The sequence below is a fragment of the Schistocerca piceifrons genome, chromosome 7, assembly GCF_021461385.2.
Source record: "Schistocerca piceifrons isolate TAMUIC-IGC-003096 chromosome 7, iqSchPice1.1, whole genome shotgun sequence".
NCBI classification, from domain to species: Eukaryota; Metazoa; Arthropoda; class Insecta; order Orthoptera; family Acrididae; genus Schistocerca; species Schistocerca piceifrons.
Window position 1 is genome coordinate 83,085,959 of NC_060144.1, and position 25,837 is coordinate 83,111,795.

Consider the following 25,837-nt stretch of genomic DNA (forward strand, 5'->3'; position numbering starts at 1 on the left):
TTTTGCATTTCACAAAACAAAAAATGTAGAATTATATCACTGTTGGAACTGGCCAACTCATACAAATATGTGGGTCTAACACTTTGTAGGAATATGAAATGGAATGATGATGTAGGTTCAGTCCTGGGTAAAGCAGGTGGTAGACTTCGGTTTATTGGTAGAATACCAGGGAAACACAATCTGTCTACAAGAGAGATTGCTTACAAACCACTTGTGTGACCCATCCTAGAGTATTGCTCAAGGGTGTGGGACTCATACCAGATAGGGCTAACGGGGGATATTGTACGTACACAGATAAGGGCAGCATGAATGACCACAAGTTTGTGGCACTCTCCCAGGGATTAAACATTGATACTGAAAGAACTGAACTGGCAGACTCTTGAAGACAGACATCAACTATCCCAAGAAAGTCTATTAACAAAATTTCAAAACCAGCTTTAAATGATTACTCTAGGGATACACTACAACCCCCTGTTTATTGCTCACATCAGGATTGTGAGGCTAAAATTAGAATAATTACTGCATGCACAGAGGCATTAAAAAAATCATTCTTTCTATGCTGCTTACATGAGTGGAACAGGAAAAACCCCTAATAACTGGTACAATGTATGCTCTGCTGTGCACCTTACAATGGTCTGCAGAGTGTAGATGTAGATATATGATAATTATGGCCTACACTGCACTTTAATTATAACCAGCCAGTATCTCTGTCATGTTGGTGATATAGCTGGCAATAGTATGTAGCAGTTGGAGAATTTGCAGCTGTTTTGCTGCTGTGACAGTTTTGTATGGTATCATGTCATTGGGCAATGACAATTAGATTGGAGTGGTTTTGATGTTACTAATTCCCAAGAGGAGACCTATGATACAGTATACTTCCTTGGGATACAAGATCAGGGAGTGTGGTGTGCTGCTGACAATTGGCATCCTCTGTTTATACTTCTTTTATTTCTGCAATACATACTTTGTCTTCTTGTACACTGGACCTTTCCATTTGAGGTATATGTATTTTGATGGTGTTTGCCTCATTTATAGCGTACCTCATAATCATATTCACTCAATTTCAATGCCCAACACTTAAACTGGCTATTGGAGTCTTCCACATTCAGGAGCCATAATAAGGAAGCATGGTGAGTTACCATGGAGAACTTCCTGCCATGCAAACAAAATTTAAAATAATTGACTACAAGTTCCAAGGGTAACAATTCCTTCTCAACTGTGTTGAAATTAACACCAGACTTACTGAGTCTGTGAGAATTGTAATGAACAGGTTTTTCATCATCTTGTTCGTGGCTCAGAATGCAGTCCATTGCAAAATCTCAGCAGCACACTACAATATAAAGTTTCTCAAAGTCAGTGTATTCCAACAAGGGCAAACTTTATAACACAGCTTTAACTGTCTCATGGCAGCATCACACTACGCATCCCATTCAAAGGCTACTCCTTTCCTCAATCTTAGTTAAGGGTTCAGTTACTTTGGCTTTGTTTTTAAGAAGCTTCACCAGTCCAAGAAATCTTTGCAATTCTTTTACATTAGAGTGTGTAGGAAGGGTATCTACCAATTCTATCAGTTGCAGATCTGTCTTTAAACCAGCAGAGCTACTAATATACCCCAAGTACTGAAGCTGAAACTCTGAAGTTAAAGAAATGTTTTGCAATCTCCAGTAACACCTTGTTACCATGATAACACATTCGTTAATCGCTCAGCATGCTTCTCAGTTGTTCTGGAAAATGCACTCATGTCATTTAGATAGACCAAGCACATTGTGGGCTTAAACTCTTGTAGAAACAAGTCTGCAAATCTCTAAAATATGACGGACTTGTTACCAAAAAGCATTCTCAAAAACTTTTACAACCCAGAGGACAATAAAATGGCAGTCTTTGGCCTGTCTTCAGGTATGACCAGAATCTGATGATAGCCTGAGTGAAAAATGATGAAGAATTTATAGTTCATGTCTATCATTAATTTCTCAATACAAGACAAAGAATACATGTCTGTGTTGGTGACTTTATTTACCACCCTCATATCCACACACAGGTGATAAGACTTCTCATTATTGACAAATTTCTTAGGAACTACATCTATTGATGACGGTCAGGGGAGCTGTTGCTTCCAGAACAGACTGTAAGTGGTACAGAATTCTGTAAATATTCTGTGCTATTGGTCCAGCATCTCCAGTCAGGATTTTGTGGCAAATGAGGTTGATCACTGGCAAATATTGGATTTCCTCTAACAACCACGTTAATTCTTCCAAGACTGGATAAAACAGACTCTGCTGTAAGTCAGATAAATGCGGTAACTTCTCTTGTAAATCATTTTCAATGGGCGTCATGATTGTGTGTACTTCAGTTATGGGCAATGACATCTGTCTCCTCATATTTTTAAACTATTTCCTTTCCATGAGATATGCAGCTAAAGGCCATACAAAAAGTTGTGGCTTCCATCCGTGGCTATCGCTTTTGCAGTGGTAACCAGCTGCAAAAAAGGCAACTATTTCCAGGTCAAAAAGTGGGTACTATCCCGTTACGTTAATGCAAAAGCTCAGGAAGGGAAGAGGATAGGTCTTCATGTGGACATTCAGGATAGTTGCATTACTGAATAAGAACCACAAAAATCTGATGAAGACTCATTGATGTTTGTCAAATCTTAAAGGGATACCAGTGGCTCCCCTAGGGAAGTTGCCAACTGTTTGCATGTGGCTGTTACGGCCAAAAATCCCAAATGGAAAGTAGGAGACCAGGAGGAGGACAAGTCAGCAGATCACAAGCTGTCAGCAGAGAGAGAGAGAGAGAGAGAGAGAGAGAGAGAGAGAGAGAGAGAGAGAGCCATGACTCATGTCCAGGACTCTGCGTGACACTTCCCTACACTTCTGCTGGTCAAGGATTGTGACCAACTGGCTGCTGCCACATTCCCAATTTTGTCAGATCTTCTGGGAACAACCAGCAGCCACTGAATCATCACATCTGCAGCCATGTCTTGTTGTAGGCATTCACTGCCATTCATTCATTACTTTAAATCAGGGCTGTGCAGTGTCATTCAATTTCAATCACCATTTTGATTTCATAGTGATTGTGAAAATTTCATGATAAAATGGTAGAGCAGTGACACCAGGCATGTGGTAAGATTGATCAACAGCCCGTACCCCCTTCCTCTTCAGTCACCTAGATCTGCATCTCATGGTTCAGCATTCTCTCTCCAATTTGTTCTTAGTCATGTGTGTACCTGTGGGGAAAAATACACTCCTGGAAATTGAAATAAGAACACCGTGAATTCATTGTCCCAGGAAGAGGAAACTTTATTGACACATTCCTGGGGTCAGATACATCACATGATCACACTGACAGAACCACAGGCACATAGACACAGGCAACAGAGCATGCACAATGTCAGCACTAGTACAGTGTATATCCACCTTTCGCAGCAATGCAGGCTACTATTCTCCCATGGAGACGATCGTAGAGATGCTGGATGTAGTCCTGTGGAACGGCTTGCCATGCCATTTCCACCTGGCGCCTCAGTTGGACCAGCGTTCGTGCTGGACGTGCAGACCGCGTGAGACGACGCTTCATCCAGTCCCAAACATGCTCAATGGGGGACAGATCCGGAGATCTTGCTGGTCAGGGTAGTTGACTTACACCTTCTAGAGCACGTTGGGTGGCACGGGATACATGCGGACGTGCATTGTCCTGTTGGAACAGCAAGTTCCCTTACCGGTCTAGGAATGGTAGAACGATGGGTTCGATGACGGTTTGGATGTACCGTGCACTATTCAGTGTCCCCTCGACGATCACCAGTGGTGTACGGCCAGTGTAGGAGATCGCTCCCCACACCATGATGCCGGGTGTTGGCCCTGTGTGCCTCGGTCGTATGCAGTCCTGATTGTGGCGCTCACCTGCACGGCGCCAAACACGCATACGACCATCATTGGCACCAAGGCAGAAGCGACTCTCATCGCTGAAGACGACACGTCTCCATTCGTCCCTCCATTCACACCTGTCGTGACACCACTGGAGTCGGGCTGCACGATTTTGGGGCGTGAGCGGAAGACGGCCTAACGGTGCGCGGGACCGTAGCCCAGCTTCATGGAGACGGTTGCGAATGGTCCTCGCCGATACCCCAGGAGCAACAGTGTCCCTAATTTGCTGGGAAGTGGCGGTGCGGTCCCCTACGGCACTGCGTAGGATCCTACGGTCTTGGCGTGCATCCGTGCGTCGCTGCGGTCCGGTCCCAGGTCGACGGGCACGTGCACCTTCCGCCGACCACTGGCGACAACATCGATGTACTGTGAAGACCTCACGCCCCACGTGTTGAGCAATTCGGCGGTACGTCCACCCGGCCTCCCGCATGCCCACTATACGCCCTCGCTCAAAGTCCGTCAACTGCACATACGGTTCACGTCCACGCTGTCGCGGCATGCTACCAGTGTTAAAGACTGCGATGGAGCTCCGTATGCCACGGCAAACTGGCTGACACTGACGGCGGCGGTGCACAAATGCTGCGCAGCTAGCGCCATTCGACGGCCAACACCGCGGATCCTGGCGTGTCCGCTGTGCCGTGCGTGTGATCATTGCTTGTACAGCCCTCTCGCAGTGTCCGGAGCAAGTATGGTGGTCTGACACACCGGTGTCATTGTGTTCTTTTTTCCATTTCCTGGAGTGTACTTCTGAATATCATTTTGTGGTTGTAGAATGTTAGTGAAGGCTCCCTGGGTGGAATAGTATCCTCTTCCATTCTGATTTCAGAATATATATATCTGTATTTAATACTTTTAAATCTTTTCCTTGTGGATTCCTACCACTGTTATACAGTACTGGTATCCAAAGAAGTCAAAGAGTCACTGCTACGCAGGAACGTAGTCAGTGCCTTACACAGTCAAATACTGGATCAGAAATCAACCTGAAATTCTCGTGGGCTGTCGATACTCATCTTTCTCACAAACTGGGGCAAGCTTCTATTCATTCTTATCATCTGGAATTATGAGGACTGTGTCCAGACACTCAAGGTATGCTAGTACAGTATACCAATGTGTTTATTAAGTAGTACTGTGAGTGGTGTCGAGGAAATTGATGACAGGTGTGGTCAGTTGTACCACAGACAAATTGTTGTTTTTCTGGTGAGCTAGGAGATGGAAAATAACAAGTGATTCCATGATGAGCTGGGCTGCTGGACCTGTATTGTTGTGCTGTTCGATATGGGTGTGCATGAGAAAGTAGCAGAGATAAATTTGATGGTTCTATTTGGGTATTGTTTGGTGAAAGTTCACACTTATCTTCATTGTAGGACTGCACCTAACTTCTGCCAGGTTGAAGAAGAGGCATAATTTATCACAAACATTTATCAAATGAACAAATGTAAATCATATAGTGTAAAAGTGCGTGTTCTGAATTCCAAGAAGGTGATGAATTTGGTAGACTTTGTCCAGTGATGAAAGAATGCACGTCAGTTCAAATTTGCAAGTAAAACTTCAATGTGAAAAAAAGACTGCAGTTAAGCAATTTGAAAAGATGTTAATTGTTTATTGGTTGGGTGCCATGATAAGTTCCTCCAAAAGGATGCAGACACAGCAGTGACACAAAAACTGACCAGAGGAGGAGGAGGAGGAGGAGGAGGAGAAAAGAAAGATGATTTATTCTAACCAGGAGAGGTACTGGTGTTCTTATTCCTGCCTTCAAGAAAATGTCTTTTCCTCTGCCTACGACTGTGAATGATCACTGTTACCACTGTGTCACTTCATACAAATACCATCCTACGGAAACGACTACTACGGAAGAGTTGTCTGTTGCTAACATGGGTTGTGTTGCAACAACACACTTGATTCCCACAGCTGCAGACCAGGTCCACACACTCTTCCAGTTAAATATGAATTAAATCATTTGTGCACTGCCCTATTCATAGGTTTACCTAGAAGAATTCCATGATTTATACTATCGAAAACCATTGAGACACATGAGAGGGGGTGTATTCACTTACATAAAGCATTTAATATTTCATCAGTGAAAGAATATATAGCATATTCTGTTGAAAAGCCTTTCTGGAAGCCAAACTGACATCGTTAGTAGAACCTACTTCATTTTTCACAAATATGTGGAGCTATTTTTCAATGCATTACTTTTTCAAGGATTTTGAATAAAGCTGTCAGAAGTGAGATTAGGCAGTAGTTGTTGCACCAGACCTATCTCCCATTTATACACTAGTTTAACAATAGTGTGTTTCAATATGTCAGGAAAAAATGTCCTGTTTAAATTAGCTATGATGTATGTGACAGAAAATGATACTTCACTGTTGGGAATAAGCTTTTGGAAATGCAGGCTTTTACTTTTGAAAGTTTTTTTCCTGATTTCTGGAAGACAATTTCATTAAACCGTATAAGTATTACCTCTTCCATATACAGCCTTCCCTTTCTAATGAACATCTGCATCCTGTTTTCACCACAACATTTAAAAAATGATGATTAAAAATTTTCATTTTGTAACTTTTTGTTAGTAAACTTTTCATTCAGCTTGATGATAAGTCTTCCTGTGTTCTTAGTCATGTTGTTTCCCTTCCAACAATATTCCAAGTTGTTTTAATTTTATTGTCAGAGGTTCTACTCTCTGGCCTTTTTACTAACTTTCCTTAATATAGTAGTGTAATTTTTACAATATTTGCCCTTTGTAGATCTTTACTCTTCCTTGCTATTAGATACAGCTCTCTTTTCTTGTTAAAAGATACGTTTATACCTTTAGGAAACTGTGATTTGTTTTACAGGGTTGCTTACTATTATATTTCACTGTTCTTAAGGAAACAGTTTTCAAGTTTACTCACAAATGTATCATGAAATGAGTTACAATTTAAATTAGCATCAGGTTCCTGGTACACCTCATCCCAGTCTAAGAGCTGCAAGCTTTTCCCAAAATTTGCAGTTGTTAAATTATTAATCTGACACACCATTTTGAAGGACTGTTTTGCACTACTGTTTTTATGCCATATACTGTAACTAGCTGCACAGACAGATCATGCACTGCTTGAAACCATCAACTAGCCTGTGACACTATCATATTGTAATTGTCAACAAAAATCTGTGGGTTGACATTTTCATTTCAAAATCCAGATACAGTACCATAAAACTGTAAAACCTGGTTACATAATAGCTATGTCAGATTTTACAGAAAATTATTCATGATTCTGTGGATATTTTCATTGAGGAAACAGTCAAGCTACTGTACATCCAAAGGGGATACATCATGTTGAAAATAATCAAATACTGTGCACAATCATCTGCTTTATTAGTGTCAAACATGCCACGGTAGCTGTTTATATTTTTGTGAGAGCTTCATGAAACAGAAGGTTACCAAATTGGAGAAAATTTTGTACCTTAGTGACCAATTTGGCAGCCAGTACAAAAGTTTCTTAATTTATTTGATTTATGCTATTATCATCATGTTTTGGTATAAAAGCTGAATGGACCTCCTTTGATACCACCCATTGCAAATCTGTATCTGATATGGGTTGGAGAAATGGACGGACCAACAGGAAGGACTTTCAGTCGTTAAGCTGAAAAGAGAACCAAATTCCAATTCTGTTAAATCTGTCTTCAAGTTACCAAAAATGATCAAAATCATATTTATTTTTGTTGAGAAGGGTCGGATAGAATCACCTAGGATAGGACAATGGGAAAGAATTTACTTATGCATTCATAGTTGTTGAAACAAAAAAAAAAAAATCACCAGTGGTGTCAAATTGACTCGCATATTATTCCAGTGAAACAAATTTGTAGGGACTTGCTGTCATGTGTTGCCAAAATTTCAGATTCCATAGAGAATTAGGGAGAATGAGTCAACTATTCAGAAATGTTAGTAGGTTGCCTTCATTTATGATAACAGGTAGTTGATTGGTAACATTGGTGATGCTTCACATGAAGAACATGATGCTTTGGTTGTTGTGGTTGTTGTTGTGGTGGTGGTGGTGGTGGTGGTGGTGGTGGTGGTGGTGGTGGTGGTGGTGGTGGTGGTGGTGGTGGTGGTCTTTGGTCCTGAGACTGGTTTGATGCAGCTCTCCGTGCTACTCTATCCTGTGCAAGCTTCTTCATCTCCCAGTACTTACTGCAACCTATATCCTTCTGAATCTGCTTAGTGTATTCATCTCTTGGTCTCCCTCTAGCATTTGAGGGCAGTGTGGAGGGTAAAAATCATAAATTTGTGATCCCTTGATGCCTCAGAACATGGCCTACCAACCGGTCCCTTCTTCTTGTCAAGCTGTGCCACAAACTCCTCTTCTCCCCAATTCTAATCAATACCTCCTCATTAGTTATGTGATCTACCCATTTAATCTTCAGCATTCTTCTGTAGCACCACATTTCGAAAGCTTCTATTCTCTTCTTGTCCAAACTATTTATTGTCCATGTTTCACTTCCATACATGGCTACACTCCATACAAATACTTTCAGAAACGACTTCCTGACACTTAAATCTATACTCGATGTAAACAAATTTTTCTTCTTCAGAAACGCTTTCCTTGCCATTGCCAGTCTACATTTTATATCCTCTCTACTTCGACCATCATCAGTTATTTTGCTCCCCAATAAGCAAAACTCCTTTGCTACTCCAAGTGTCTCATTTCCTAATCTAATTCCCTCAGCATCACCCGACTTAATTCGACTACATTCCATTATCCTTGTTTTGCTTTTGTTTATGTTCATCTCATATTCTCCTTTCAAGACACTGTCCATTCCATTCAACTGCTCTTCCAAGTCCTTTGCTGTCTCTGACAGAATTACAATGTCATCGGAGAACCTCAACGTTTTTATTTCTTCTCCACGGATTTTAATACCTACTCCGAATTTTTCTTTTGTTTCCTTTACTGCTTGCTCAATGTACAGATTGAATAACATTGGGGAGAGGCTACAAGCCTGTCTCACTCCCTTCTCAACCACTGCTTCCCATTCATGTCCCTCGACTCTTACAACTGCCATCTGGTTTCTGTACAAATTGTAAATAGCCTTTCGCTCCCTGTATTTTACCCCTGCGACCTTTAGAATTTGAAAGAGAGTATTCCAGTCAACATTTTCAAAAGCTTTCTCTAAGTCTACAAATGCTAGAAACGCAGGTTTACCTTTCCGTAATCTTTCTTCTAAGATAAGTCGTAAGGTCAGTATTGCCTCACGTGTTCCAATATTTCTATGGAATCCAAACTGATCTTCCCCAAGGTTGGCTTCTACTAGTTTTTCCATTCGTCTGTAAAGAATTCGCGTTAATATTTTGCAGCTGTGGCTTATTAAACTGATAGTTTGGTATTTTTCACATCTGTCAACACCTGCTTTCTTAGGGATTGGAATTATTATATTTCGCCTGTCTCATACCTCTTGCTCACCAGATGGAAGAGTTTTGTTAGGACTGGCTCTCCCAAGGCCGTCAGTAGTTCTAATGGAATGTTGTCTACTACCGGGGCCATGTTTCGACTCAGGTCTTTCAGTGCTCTGTCAAACTCTTCACACAGTATTGTATCTCCCATTTCGTCTTCATCTATTTCCTCTTCCATTTCCAGAATATTGTCCTCAAGTACGTCGCCCTTGTAGAGACCCTCTGTATACTCCTTCCACCTTTCTGCTTTCCTTCCTATGCTTAGAACTGGGTTTCCATCTGAGCTCTTGATATTCATGCTTTGATTACTTTCATGTATCCTTGTGACTCTTCTTCTTTGTTAAATTGGCCTCTCAAAAGGGGCACTTCTGGATCCTTGGTCAACATTCTCATGAAAACTTGGCAATACCTTAAGAATCCTGCTCGAGTTGGCATCACAGTTTCCCTGTTGTGCTCATTCAAATTATTGCTGTGAACTGTAAACAGTTGCATCACTGATAAACAAATTACTTTTTTTGACAGACTTATAGCTTGGGATGCATTAGGCAGCCCCTTCTGAAGTTCGCAAATATTTACGGAATGAAATTTTCACTCTGCAGCAGTGTGTGCATGCTGATATCAATGTTGTCTAAACAACCTACTCTGTGGTTTAGGAACATCTTTTAATCAACTCTCTAACAGACGTTGTAAGCTCAAAATGGTGTCCTACCCATAGCCAAACTTGCCTGGCTATTGGATGTGATTGATTGGGAAGAGAGGTACCATTTCCTTCAGCATAGAAGTGGCAAAAGCCATAACAGACCTATGCAAGCTAGTGGCTGAATTTTCATGTTGACTCAGAGTTGATTGGCTTTTAGATAACCTGTAGACAAAATGTATTTGTCATGGTGTTCAAAAAGTCCTAAAACTTCTGATCAGCACAGTGTAATGTGATTGCATTTCTTAATTTATGAAATTTTGCATGAACTTCCATTGACTAATTGTGAGCATATCTTCAAACATTCCAAAACATAATTAAGTTGTACTGCAGAAAAAATGCACTGCCCATGATTAATGTAGATGGAGCTGTGTTAGAGATGGCTTTTCCAAAATATAAAACTTCAGTAAATATCATGGAATATTTTCTGAAGAAAAATTTGTCTCCAGTTATCATCCACTCTTGAAAGTTATCACAAAGTCCCAAAAACAGAGCTTTGTGTGACATTCACTTCAGGAAATAATTCTACCTGAACTTTGAACATTTGTTATTACAGTGAAATTTCTCATGGTATGGTGAACATTGTCACAACTTGTAAACCTTATTCCACCAAAACTATTGAAATAGTATGTCAGGGATGTTGCTTAACTATTCAACAAAAGCTAACACTTAAGACAAAAAAATTGTTTGCATGCTCTTTGTAAATTGTGAAGACATTGACTTTCAGAGTTCATTAAGGTCAAGTACTGCATATTAAGAGTGCAGGAATTTTTGAATAACTTACATCATGTACAGGCACATATACAGCATATGTGGTGGTAAGGTAGGGATGGCTCCTACAGTTAAACAACTTGACATACAATGAATATAGTGGAGATGTTGAGCCACAGACAGGCACAACAAGAGACTGCTAAACAACTAAGCTTTTGGCCAAAAAGCCACCTCATGCGTGAGTGCGTGCACGTGTTCTATGCTTTTCATATTGTTCTCATAAATAAATAAATAAAATGCTTACTTGAACTTTTTTTTTCCACACCGGATGGTTTGATAATTTACAGCTGTCACTGACCATGAAAACATCACTTTATGCACTAATTAACAAGCTGTTCTTGAGGTACAATTTTTTATCTTTAGTAGAGTGCATCTTCATCAGAAACTTCAACAATTCATTGGTCCTACACTGAGATGCTGACTCCTTCAGATGAGGTCACAGACTAGGGCTGAGTTCTTGCACATTCGACTCTACATTGACCTCAGTGTCAGGGCACTGCTACGCTGAGAGGAGACTGTGGTCTTGTGGAGTGCCTCCCACTGGTTCTTGCAGATCGTAGCAGTTCCTGTGGTATTGATTTGTATTGCTGAATTTGGTGTGGCACCATAATCTGTGGACAATATCATACTACATACCACAAATTTTTTGACTCCCTGTGGCTTGTTGTTGTCACTGAAGTGATGAGTCATATTTACTAAAAAACGCAATCATGTATCCACTTTACATCAGTACACCCATCAGAGGTCCTGAATTTCTTCAATAAAAATAATTGTCATTGGTTTATTGATCTTCAGTGGTTAGGGGTGATTCGTATTAATCTGAGAGGACATGAACTATTTAGCCAAGGGCACATGTTAACAACTTTTATTGTCAATTGCCAATTTTGGTAAGCATGGTTACCATCTTCAGATCTCGATAACAGGTTATTACATACCTGGCAGTGCTTTACAAACAGTACTTGTACAGCTGGGATGGGAGACATGTAATAACCTTTTATCAATATCTGAAGATGGTAGCCATGCCTATCAAAGCCAGTAATCAACAATAAAGGTTGTTTACAAGTGAGTTTGGCTAAGAAATTCACCTTCTTTCTCTTAAGGAAAAACTGATTGTATTTTTGGGTGTAAATTTAACAAATCAAGTACTTATCTATGGCTATGCCAGAGCACATTATAATGGTAAATTAAATCTATACATCCACCATGACATCTTCTAATGTTCACATCTTTTACATCTGAACTACTACTCATTCCTCATTAAAATCTTATTACAAAGTGACTGCATTTAAATTATTTGCTCCTTAACAGGTTGTTATGAAAGGTACTTTTGTGTATGAAAAACAACATATCTCATTCTGTGTATTGCAACCAAAACTATGGCTGCTCTGCAGGCTGTGATAAATGGTTTTGCAGGCCACATCCAGGGTGCCATCCACTTAACCACAACATTCAGGGTAGTCTTCTCCCTTAATCACTACTGACAAAGGAAGACGTAATCTACTGGAAAACATGACGTGTGGGAGTCAAGGATAATGAAGGTGAAACATAAAAAGGGGTTTCTGGAGTTGATATGCCTTCTCCTACATGAATAAGCTTGCTTTTTCAATGAGAAGTGAGTGACTGAAGGTGCTAAACAATAAACTAATGGTCATAAACTGATTGTGGGTAATATACTCACACACACTTAGAAGTATTGCTTAAAGACATTTAATACAGTAGTAATGCCACGGAAGGGCTCAACTCATGTGGGGCGACACTCAATAGCTTGGTTTTAAGTGTACTCACAAAAAAATGATCAAAGATAAGTGTGTTAGATGTGAATGAGTAACCAGAAACAATAAATCATCCACCACTGAAATACTCAACAAAACTGTTGTTGGCGAGTACATTTTCTGCTGAGTTACTACCTTGTAAAATATTTTCCTCCAAATGACACCTGTTAGTAATAAGACTTGTCATCCATGAAAATAATTTCATTGCTAATGGTGCTAGTACATGAAAGATTTAAAGTTTCTAAGAATCTCCCTTATACTTCTGAGCTCTCAAAGATCCTCATGTATCCATGGTTCATCAAAACCACTATAAAAGTGAGTGTTAATACAATAGAACCATGGTCGCTTCCCATCTAGATACTTGTCTCATAGAATACTAAATTCCAATTAATGACTGATACTTGCATATTTTAAAAACCACTTACATCTTTCTGTGAATGAAAGTATGCTTCAGTTTTTTCCTGTGACCTCAAGAATGCTCAGCTTAGTGGCGGCTTTCTCAAATGTGTAGGTGATCTCTTCATTGCTGTTAACACTTGTGTGTTCTACTGAACCATTGTTTTGATCATTAGTATTCACATCTGTTGGCTTTCCCTCCTGGGCACAATGGAACTTCCGTTAAAAAAATTATCGAAAGCTGCCCAGACCAGTTTTACTCTTCTATTGTTATTCCACCATTTTCTTCAACTGTCCTACTAGTATACTGGTTCCACACCTTCATTGGTAATTAGTTTCAGTTTCATTTTCATTTTGATGTATCAATTATACATTATTTTAAAGGAATTGCATTTGATTTCTTTGTTTACTTTTGGATGTGCTCTGTTAAGTTTTTCCATTTATTGTTAAACTTTTTTGTACCACACATTCATATAATTCATATAAACAATATAGTGTTATTAGTGGAATAGAGATGCTTGAGATGTATTCCACTTGCTCTCTCTGAAAAACCTTTTTTCATCACATGGCAGGGATTGTTTAGCCACCAGTAATATTATATTCAGTCATTCCATATTATTAATTTATAACTGCTTCAGATAGAAAATGAAGCTCATTCACAGGTTTTATTATTTGTAGAACAGGTGGTGTCATGATCAGCTGTACTTAGTGTTGTATGTTTAGTTGTTGTAAAATGCTACTGTTGATATCTGCTTGCGACAAAAGTCCAAGTTGTTTCTATTGGCGTATGATTGACATGACTTGCAACGAATCTGTAATTTTTACATTAAACTTGAATAGTGTGTATAAGCACACAGTTTGCAAATTTTAATAACTCTGTCTTCTTAATGGCTTATGTTCCACACATCATAACAGAAGTCAGCCAAAACTAAACTAATCAACTTCCCCTGTGCAGACTCAGTTCTTTTAACAAGTACAAGCAATATAAAAAATAATGCTTTCCAAATAGTGTTTATGAAATTGTATAAGTCACCATGCTCCATATCATAAAATGCAGTTGTAGTCCCAGTGGTGAGATTAGTAGATTCACATATTTTCCAAGCCAAAACTTGCATCATCTGTGTTCTGAACAATCGGTATTAGAATCTGTTAAAAGGAAGAAAAGACCAATCTAATTTTGTCTAAAATTATGTGCTTCAGTTCCTATTAACATTTTACATTCTTTTATATACATAATTCTACTTCAATTTTCATAAAAGATTATACCCGCAACATATGTTTTTGTGACAATCAATCATGTATTTGATTTTACAAAAATTGGTTAAAGATACTCCTAAGGAAATTTCCATACTGTTAGATAATAATTTGAGTAAGTAAAAAATAAAATGTGTTTGTATATGTTCATGTGCATAATGGAATTTGGAGTATATCACATTGTTTAGTAGACTGGTGTGTTGTTCTAAAATTCATGGATCTTGATAATTTTGTTTATGACTTGGTGCTTTCAGTTTTGTTAAAACTGAGTTTAAAGGTTTTTTTTTTTTCAAGATCTATGAGACTTGGCAAAAAGGATAAACTAGCATTTTTTTTCTATGTTTTGTAATTCCATTTTTGAATTGCAAAGGGTTCTTCTATTGAATCTATGTCCAAAATTAGTTTGCCCCATTGCTTGATTGTGTAGTCACCATTCCCTGTCTAGCCAAATACAGAAACTAACTGGTATTAAGACACTTCATTAATACTCAAAGACTCCAGTTAACTGTTCTATTATCTGTTGCTATATGTACTTTAAAATATAACTGAGAAAAAAATAACTTACAGTACTTTCCATCTGAACTGGTGGTATGTCAATGTGAAATAATATGTTTGTTTATTTGATGTTCATCAAATTTATTATGTATCATTGTTTTCCAGTTGGATGCTAACTGTAATAATGCTATAGTTGAGATAACTTTATCTGCAGTAAGACTGATAAGACTTTGTCTCAACATATAAATATCTGTTATTGGCTGGTTTAATTTGGTACTTGATTATTAATGGAATATACTTTTGTTAACAGTGAAACAGCATAAAAATACTACTATTAACTGACCAGAAACTCAGACTGTATTTTAGTGTCAGTAAAATCTATGCTTATTTAGCATCTAGTGACCTAACAAGGTTTTAACTACCAGTGTATCTGAAAAAAAGTTGCTTTCTTTCTTTAACAGTTTCATCTATAGCAGAAAATCCTGTGGCCAGAGTAAAAAGACAGAACTGTGGGTAAGTGATTATCATTTTCTGCTGTCTGTAATTGTAGATCAATGAGTATAAGGATTGTCATTAACCAAAATAAAATTACAGAGCACTAAACTTCCAGTGTCAGAATGGAGAATGCATAGAGCGCTTCAAAGTTTGTGATGGAGCTACTGACTGTTCAGATAAATCTGATGAAAATCAAGTGACGTGCAAGACAATTCGGTGAGTGTTTTGCATTGCAACTTGTCCTACCATTTCAAATTTTCTTGAATGTTATACTTCTCCTAAGATGCGTGTCTGTGTGTCTGGAGGGGTGGAGGGAAGGGTAGTATGGCAGCAGATGCTACAGATTAAGATACACCAAGTGATGATTCTTACTAAAGATTTAACTAAATTAGTGTAATTCACAATAAACAAACAATGTAAATGACAGACCACTTCCTTTGCTGTCCCTCCACAGTCTCTAACCCATTGCTATTTGGCTATGGGATTGTTAATGTGGGCTCCTCCATATACAATAACATCTCATTTGTCCATGCCCAATGTCCTTAGGGCTCCAAACACACTACCTTATTCTTTATAGAGATGACCATCTATACCATTCTCCACTTGTCATTAAAGAGGAAAAATATGCAGACTGTTGACATACCTATAGGCACTTGCATGGCACCTGCATATGCCTATCTTTTTGTGTGCCGCGTATAGAAATCCTTCCTAGATGCTCTAAATCATAAACTCATTATGCAGTTCATTCATTCCGGATATCTTCATAAGCTGGACTCACAGCCAAGATACTATATCCTCGTTCCTTCAAGCTTTAACATGTTAGGTCTTAAGTGTTTTGTCTAGCCCTCTTCAGCTCAGCTTCTTACCTCCTTTGGCATTAGCCTCAACCTCTTCATTCTCCACACCAGTAATTGTCATCCCTACCTCACCAAACAGTATCTGTCATACAGTGTAGCCACCATTGCATGGCACACTTGCCGAATTGAGCAATCCTTTACATATTAGGCTTATGCTGTTGCAAAGTCCTTTACTAGCAGGTGCTATCCACAAACACTCAACCATCAGATCTTTTACACTATATTGTCAGAGGCTCCTAATAGAGAAGCTCACATTGTATTGCATTACATTACATTACGTATACTTACTGTGCCCTGTAGCGAGGTTCTACTCAAGTATATAGAACATCTCATAAAACAAGACTATATTATAATTTCTTTAATGCAGAAAGAAAGATATGCCAATATTTCTTCCACAGATCTTTAACAGTAATATCACAAGCTGTGCTGTGGAGTAGTGGATGGCATCACTGGCTGGCATGCTACAGATCACCATTCCACATCCAGTCACCAGCAAATATTTGTTGTTTAGTATTTATCATCTCTAGATGGTTCTCAAAGTATCATATGTTTGTAACATTCAAATATTCTAGAATATTCAATGTTGTTGTAAATAGCAGCACTGTCTGTCAAGGAGGCATTTCTGTCTGCGTGTTGGTGTCACTGGTAAATGTCATTTCAGTGCTGAGTACTACACCTTCTCCCTTCCATGCTGCATGTCTGTCGTCTTGCTGTTCTTCTTCCCCTCCCTTGGGGAACATGCCTGAGATATTTTTGGGAATTTGCTCTGAATTTTCAGTAGCCTAACACAGAACAGTCCCTCCACTGTTTCTTCTTTTTTTCTCCATCTCCTATTCTTCCTCCTTTGTCTCTTCTTACTCACTGTGCACTCCTGAAGGCAGGCCCATGCATCTACTATGTAACAGATGAATGGATAATGCATAATTCCCAGCCACAGATTGACAGGCAGGGTTCACACTTACACTGGTACAGGCCAGGCCCAGGCTGTCTGAACTGTTACGTCCCCAAACTGCCAATTGTTACCTCTGTCCGGAGATCAGGAGGTGTGACCTGAGGTGTGACCAATCACCTAAGATGGATGAGCCTCCTCTGAGAGAGGAGGGGGGGGTGGGGGGGGGCACAGTTGGAAAGTGTGTGCCATCGGAGACATTGGCAAACATGGGGAATTTTCTCACAGTGAGCCAGACACCATTTCAGTTTATTACTAAAAATAAACAGAGTCAGGCTAAAGATTCTAAGACGGTCACAGCTGCACCTCAGTTCCTCATGGTATCATGTACTGAAGATGGTCAGTCCTTTGCTATGGTTAGTGTTTATTATTTTTGTTACGTTCAATAGAGTAGTGCTTCCATGAATGATCAAAGCAGGCTATGAAGTCATCATCGTCCGACCATACATTCCAAATCCAGTGTGCTAGTACCAGTATCAGCGTTACAGCCATACATGACTTTCCTGTCAAAACATGGCCAAATGTGTTACTTGGGGTAGGGATGCTCACAAGGGCAATTTCCCACCTCCTTCTCCCAACTGTATCAATTGCAATGGCAACCATGCAGCCTCATTCCAAGGATGTCCCATGTATCTCAGTGAGTGGGCCATTCAGGAAATCCAGCTGAAGGAAAAAGTGCCTTACCCTGTTGCTTGCAAGTTCTTGGTTAGTCAGAAGCCTTGCATTTTACCATCTGGTAGTAATAGTACTAGTCTTGCTACACCCCACTCCATGAAGGACATGGCCACACAGATTTGTGGCCTCAAATTCAATGCTGCAGTTGTAAAATCATCCAGTATCATGGTATCACCACCACCTGCTGCACAGCCAGCAGGTGAGAATGGACAGAAAGTATACTCTTGCGAAGACTTTATGTTCTTCCAGCAAACACACACCTGAATCTTCATCTGCCAATGCTGACACCTCTCTAGATCTTATGGAGCAGGATCCTCCAGTCTCTGCGCCGTGTAGCAGTGAGTTTTCAAAGGCTGGCACTTAGCAGCAGTTGAGGTGAGAACCCTTCTCTTTTTCCCCATCCTCCCTTTCCCTGTCATGACTCTTCTCCAATGGAACCTCCACAGCATTAGATCAAGCAAGGAGGAATTATGGCTGCTCTTGGAATCGCAGTTTCCACTTGTTTGTTGCCACCAGGAAACAAAATTGTGTTTAACAGTCACTTTGATCCCTCACATTTCTTATCAGTGAAATTCGCCAACAACCATGAAGTTGGGGTGTTATTTTATTTTCACTACCAGTTTTGGCGTTCCACTATGCCACCTTCAGGCTCCACATGCATTTCTCAAAAATAAACAGCACGGTCGTGCAATGCCATATATTCTTGGATGTCGTAAGTTCGAGGCTATATTCCATGTGCTTAATTCAAACACTTGGTTGCAATCAAGTCTTTGAATTAAGCACTTGGTATACGGTTTTGAACTCGTAACATCTAGGAATATATGGCACAGTATGACAAAATGGTTTGTTTGGGAGACACATAAGGGACCTGAAGGTGGCATAGTGGAATGTTGAAACTGGTGGTCAGAATAAAATAAAATAACATCTCAACTACATGTCTGGTGCTGAATTTCATTGATACTTACTTGACCAGCTGATGTCCCCTGCCCATGCTGGATCAGCAGATACATTCGCATTTCTTTCCAGTCTACTTCAACCTTGCTCTTGAGGGTGGCTTTCCATCTCATGGAGGAGTCATGCTGCTCATCTGGGAAGACATTTATAGTCATACCATCTCATTGAACACCTGGCTGAAAGTTGTTGCAGTCCGCATTTTCCTTCCTCGCTTCACCTTTTCACCTTTTCTCTTTGCACCTTCTACATCTGTCATTTGGTCACTGTGGCAGACTTCCTCCAGCTTATTGTAACTCCCTCACCCCTTTAATGCACACCATCCCCTTTGGGGCTCTTTCAGAACCTTTCTGAGAGGTACACTCTTGGCTGATCTTCTCAATCTGTTCAACCTCATTTGTCTTGACACTGGAGCACCCCATTCCTTTCAAACTCCTCACACAACTATTCCCATTTGAACCTCTTGTTCTGCACTGCTCAACTTGCCCGTCATCTTGAGCGGGCTGTTCTATCTGACATGTATTTGAGTGACCGTTTCCTGTATGCTGTCTGTTTGCTGACTCCTACCACAGCTACGGGTAAACCCAATTGACAGCTTTCTAAGGCTGACTGGAGGCTTTACTCCTCTTCCAGTGACCTTCAATGAATATCAATTGTCATGACCAGGTAGAGTACCTTGTGCAAACGTTATCCTTACCACCGCAGAACATCCCATTTCTTGTACTTTTTACCACATTGTGTCCCACTCCCTTGGTGGACTGAGGAATGCCGTGACTCAATTCATGCATGGAAATACAATTTCAACTAAACGGATGACAGGTATGAGTATGACAGTGCCTTTATGCCAGCATCTGGGAAACACGAGTCCAGTCTCTCTTCTGCCAGGCATCTTCAGCTCCCTTTTCATAGACGATTTTGCAATCTATTGCAGTTCTTCACAGACTTGTCTCCTTGGTCAGCATCTCCAGCAATGTCTTGATGTCTTTACTTATGGAGCATCGACAATAACTTTTGCTCTTCCATTGACAAAACCAGTTGTATGAATTTCTGATGGTGCAATTGGTTTCTTTCACAGTCTGTACACCTTGGGCTTGTTGCTCTTCCATTCACTGGAACTACGAAGTTCCTGGGGCTTATGCTTCATAGGAAACTTTCTTTGCCCTCCCACATGGCTTATCTGGCCCTCATTGTCCTACGTGTTCTCTGCAGTACTTCGTGGGGAGTGGATCGGACCACCCTTATCTGTTTGTAATGATCGCTTATTCATTCAAAACTAGACTATAGATATTTTTTATTTCTGCATCTTGTAATCTTAACCCTTCAATATGTCTAGGGGTAGATTCTTGAGGCTGAATTCTTTATTCTTTTTAACTTTGTGGGTTCCAGATGACTAGATTAATATTTAGAATGCCTGTTGCATTGTTTCTGACATATCAAGCTAAAACTAAACAAAGGTTGCTACACTACGCATACATTGATTACCAAAAAGCTTTTGATAGTGTACCCCACTTATGGTTACTACAGATATTGGAAATATACAAAGTATATCCTAAATTGATACAGTTCCTAAACATAGTAATGAAAAACTGGAAAACCACACTTAATATCCAAACAAATTCAGATAATATCACATCACAGCCAATACAGATTAAGTGTGGAATATACCAAGGAGACTCATTAAGTCCTTTCTGGTTCTGTCTTGCTCTGAACCCACTATCCAACATGCTAAATAATACAAATTATGGATACATATTACTGGAACATACCAACACAAAATCACACATTCGCTATACATGGATGATCTAAAACTACTGGCAGCAACCAATCAACAACTCAACCAATTACTAAAGATAACAGAAGTATTCAACAATGATATAAATATGGCTTTTGGAACAGACAAATGTAAGAAAAATAGCATAGTCAAGGGAAAACACACTAAACAAGAAGATTACATATTGGATAACCAAAGCGACTGCATAGAAGCGATGGAAAAAACAGATGCCTATAAATATCTAGGATACAGACAAAAAATAGGAATAGATAATACAAATATTAAAGAAGAACTAAAAGAAAAATATAGACAAAGACTAACAAAAATACTGAAAACAGAATTGACAGCAAGAAACAAGACAAAAGCTATAAATACTTATGCTATACCAATATTGACCTACTCATTTGGAGTAGTGAAATGGAGTAACACAGACCTAGAAGCACTCAATACACTTACATGATCACAATGCCACAAATATAGAATACATCACATACATTCAGCAACAGAAATATTCACATTAAGCAGAGAGGAAGGAGGAAGGGGATTCATCGACATAAAAAAACCTACATTATGGACAGGTAGACAATTTAAGAAAATTCTTTATAGAACGAGCAGAAACTAGCAAAATACGCAAAGCAATCAGTCATGCAAATAAATCGGCTACACTATTGCAATTTCATAACCACTTCTACAACCCTTTAGATCACACAACATCAACAGATACGAAGAAAGTAAATTGGAAAAAGAAAACACTACATGGCAAGCACTCGTATCATCTAACACAGCCACACATCGATCAAGACGCATCCAACACATGGCTAAGAAAAGGCAATATATACAGTGAGATGGAAGGACTCATGATTGCAATACAGGATCAAACAATAAACACCAGATATTACAGCAAGCATATTATTAAAGATCCCAATACCACAACAGATAAATGCAGACTTTGCAAACAACAAATAGAAACAGTAGATCACATCACAAGTGGATATACAATACTAGCAAATACAGAATACCCCAGAAGACATGACAATGTAGCAAAAATAATACATCAACAACTTCCCATAAAACATAAACTAATAAAACAACACGTTCCCACATACAAGTATGCACCACAAAATGTACTGGAGAATGATGAACACACATTATACTGGAACAGAACCATTATAACAGATAAAACAACACCACATAACAAACCTGACATCATACGCACCAATAAAAAGAAGAAATTAACACAACTAATCGAAATATCCATGCCCAATACAACAAATATACAAAAGAAAACAGGAGAAAAAATTGAAAAACACATCCAACTGGCTGAGGAAGTCAAGGACATGTGGCATCAGGATAAAGTTGACATTATACCAATTATACTATCAACTACAGGAGTCATACCACACAATATCCACCAGTACATCAACACAATACAGCTACATCCAAACGTATATATACAACTACAGAAATCCATAATTATTGATACATGTTCAATAACCCGAAAGTTCTCAAATACAATGTAACATATACCGTACAGTTAAAAGGAAGTCACGCTTGATCAAGGTCCGCGTCACTTTCCATTTTTAACCAGACCTAAGGTCTGAGAAAAATAGAAATAATAATAATAATGTCACATTCTTCTTTATCACACTGACTTTACAATCTCCACTTCCATAAAACCAACAATTAAATTGTTACTGTCAAAATTAAAAAATGTTGGATTCCATTAGAGGCATGCTCACTACTCCTACACATTCTGTGGTGCTAACAATATTCCAGAGAGTTTACAAAACAACATCATTTACAAACATCTTTGACAAAAGAATAATCTTCACCAAGTTATATCATTATTTTATAACTGAATCCAAAAATAAATTTAATAAATATCAGATTGTGAAAATTAATAATAGGAGTTTTAAGTATGCCAGATATTTCTTTTTCAATGACTCCTTTGCTTACCAGTATGATGCACATCCCTCTTCTGTTACCGCCTTGAATTCGCTTTCAGCTATTGCTACCCGCCACCTTGGCTTCATGCCATAGCCTGTGTTCACTTTAGACTTCATGCACTTCCTAAGGACACTACTTCATATTCTATCGATCACTGTGAGTTTCTTGAGCTTCACACAGAACTTAGCAGTAGTACCTTTGTATAAACTGATTGCTCTCGGACTGACTGTGGTGTCAGTATTGGCTTCTGTAACACTGCTCAGTATTCACAGCAGAGTTCTTTGCCCTGTATCAGACCATACCGTACATCCACTGACACAGGTTTTTCAGTTCTCATACCTGCTCTGATTCTCTCTGTGCCCTTCAGAGCCTGTGTGTGCTACACACAGTCCATCCCTTAGTGTAACAGTTCCAAGAAAGCTTTCACTTGCTCACTCATGAGTAAGCACCTATGATATTAATGTGGGTCCCTGGTCACATCAGTCTGATGGGAAACAAGGCTCCTGATGCTGCTGCCAAGGCTGCAGTCATTCTAACCTTGGCCCACTAGTTCTTCCATTCCTTCCAATGATCTCCGTGTTGCCATCTGTCGTCTGTCACTTTGGCATAACCACTGGTCTTCCCTTCATGGGAACTAGCTCTGGGGTATTAAACCTACCTGGGCTACTTGGCCAACCTCCTCTTGGCCCTCTCACTTTGAGATCATTTTAGCTAGGTTATGTATTGGGCAGTGTCGTTTTAGCCATTGCCATTTGTTGATAGATGATCCCCCACCACTTTGTGCTCATTGGCATCAGCCTTTGATGGTTTACCATTTCCTGACCAAATGCCCTCTTTTCAACTGCTTAAATTTTAATGTACATTATATGATCAAAAGTATCCAGACACCTGGCTGCAAATGACTTAAAAGTTTGTGGCACCGTCCGTCAGTAATACTGGAATTCAATATGGCATAGGCCCACCCTTAGCCATAATGACAGCTTCCACTCTTACAGGCATATGTTCATTCAGGTGCTGGAAGGTTTCGTGGGGAATGGCAGCCCATTCTTCATGGAGTGCTGCACTGAGGAGAGGTATCGATGTTGGTCAGTGAGGCCTGGCATGAAGTCGGTGTTCCAAAACATCCCAAATGTGTTCTATAGGATTCAGGTCAGGATTCAATGCAGGCCAGTCCATTACAGGGATGTTATTGTCATGTAACCACTCTGCCACAGGCTGTGCATCATGAACAAGTTTTCGATCGTGTTGAAAGATGCAATTGCCATTCCCGAATTGCTCTTAAACAGTGGGAAACAAGAAAGTGCTTAAAACATCAGTGTAGGGCTTGCTGTGATAGTGCCATGTAAAATAACAAGGGGTGCAAGCCACCTGCATGAAAAGCATGACCACACCATAACACCACCGCCTCTGCCGCCTCTGAATTTTACTGTTGGTGCTATACACGCTGGCAGATGATACTCACCGGGCATTCACCATACCCACACCCTGCCATCAGATTGCCACATTGTGTACTGTGATTTGTCACTCCACACAATGTTTTTCGATTGTTCAATCATCCAATGTTTACACTCCTTACACCAAGTGAGGTGGTGTTTGGCATTTACCTGCATGTTGTGTGGCTTATGAGCAGCCGCTCGACCGTGAAATCCAGGTTTTATCACCTCTCACCCAACTGTCATAGTACTTGCAGTGGACCCTGATGCAGTTCGGAATTCGTGTGTGATGATCTGGATAGATGTCTGCCTATTACACACATGACCCTCTTCAACTGTCTGTGGTCTCTGTCAGTCAGCAGATGAGGTCAGCCTGTATGCTTTTGTGCTGTATGTGTCCCTTCATGTTTCCACTTCACTATAACATCAGGAGCAGTGGACCTAGGGATGCTTAAAAGTGAAGAAATCTCACATACAGACATATGACACAAGTGACCTCCAATCACCTGACCATGTTCGAAGTCCGTAGTTCTGCAGAGCACCCCATTCTGGTCTCTCACAATGTCTAATGTCTACTGAAGTTACTGATATGGAGTACCGGGCAGTAGGTGGCAGCACAATGCACCTAATATGAAAAACGTATGTTTTTGGGGATGTCCAGATACTTTTGATCACATAGTGTATGTTTACCGTCTGAGTAATTGACAGTTACTGAATTATGGGTGGGCTGTTGACCACATTTTACTTTCTATCCATCATAGCAATAGGGCAAAGGACATCTAATCTTTAGTTCGGGATCTCCATTATCTTGACAGCGTATTTTGTGGACCTTCCTCCAAGGAGTAGCCCTTGATATTAGCTCTTTTTCCTTCCATTGATTGGGCTTAATGCACAATCATTTGGAATTCCTTTATCATATTCATGTTCTAAGGTTCTGAGATGGGTTTGTATGACCTTAGTCATTTTTGTCCCCTAAAACAAAACAAAACAAACATCAGAAACTTCAAAATATTTGGTTCACTATGGCTCCAATTAGGCAATGTAAAAGCCATTTCTACGTAACAGGAAACAAAACGGAAGCAGTGGCTTGTTCCCAGGTCCATATATTCATGTTACTTTGATTGCAAATGGAAATAAGACAGCTGCACATCAGGAATCCATCAGTGTTTTCTGGAGATGATGGCCAGAACATGATGAAATGGCTGAAAGAATTAGTGATTCACCAAATAAGAGATGTGATGATATGACACATTAGGTTATTTTGTAAGTGTGCTTTCATTTGGGCAACAGAGCAGAGTTGTAGTTTGAGAACAGTGAAGAGGAATTCAATAACTCAGACGAATTACAGACTGAACTAAAGAAAACATTTGGTGATAATCAGTAGTAAGTTTGCTTGGTGAAAGAACAATTGAAGAACAAGGCCAAACCTCATGGGGAAATAATACTTCCTTATATACTGAATGCTTTGTGCTTATGCCATATTGTGAATCTGAAAGTGACTGAAGCCAAAAAAATCTCTCTTGAAAGGAGTTGCAGAAAACATGTACCAAACTCTGCTGTAAAAGATACTACAATAGAATAATTCAGAAGTGTTGCCAAGGCGTCAAGGAAAGGCAAAAGAAAAGAATATGACACAAGAGGTATGATTGACTCTTGAATGTGGTGCCTATGGCAGTTGCGAAAGAGTACCATGACCTCACTTCCATCATATGTCAAATTGTAAGCAAAGAGAGACAGCATTTTATGGCAGCCAGATCTGAGTGTTAGCGAACACAGGAAACAGCAGCCATGAATGTTGGCTCCATATATCAGGAAATAATAGAGAATGGTGAAGAACAGTTGCATCAATATTTAGTACCAGTCTCTGCCACCAGTAGGAAACACCATGAGAAAAAAGACTGGACTTCTTACACAGCCATAAAAAGACAACCTAGCATCCAACCAACGCAGCTATGACCAACTCTTCTGACAAGTATTAGCATCTACATAACAACAGAAATTTGGAAGATGGAGGATACTGTGGATGTCCAGGAGA

General features: G+C 39.7%; 1 protein-coding gene across 1 annotated transcript in view; it reads left to right on the top strand.

Annotated features, from left to right (window-relative positions):
• Positions 1-25,837, top strand: part of LOC124804900 (modular serine protease-like) — a 244,827-nt gene that overhangs the window by 89,644 nt on the left and 129,346 nt on the right. The window contains exons 2-3 of the mRNA XM_047265273.1: positions 15,186-15,237; positions 15,319-15,435. Of these exons, the coding sequence (XP_047121229.1) occupies positions 15,186-15,237; positions 15,319-15,435 (169 nt within the window). The remainder of the gene's footprint in view (positions 1-15,185; positions 15,238-15,318; positions 15,436-25,837) is intronic.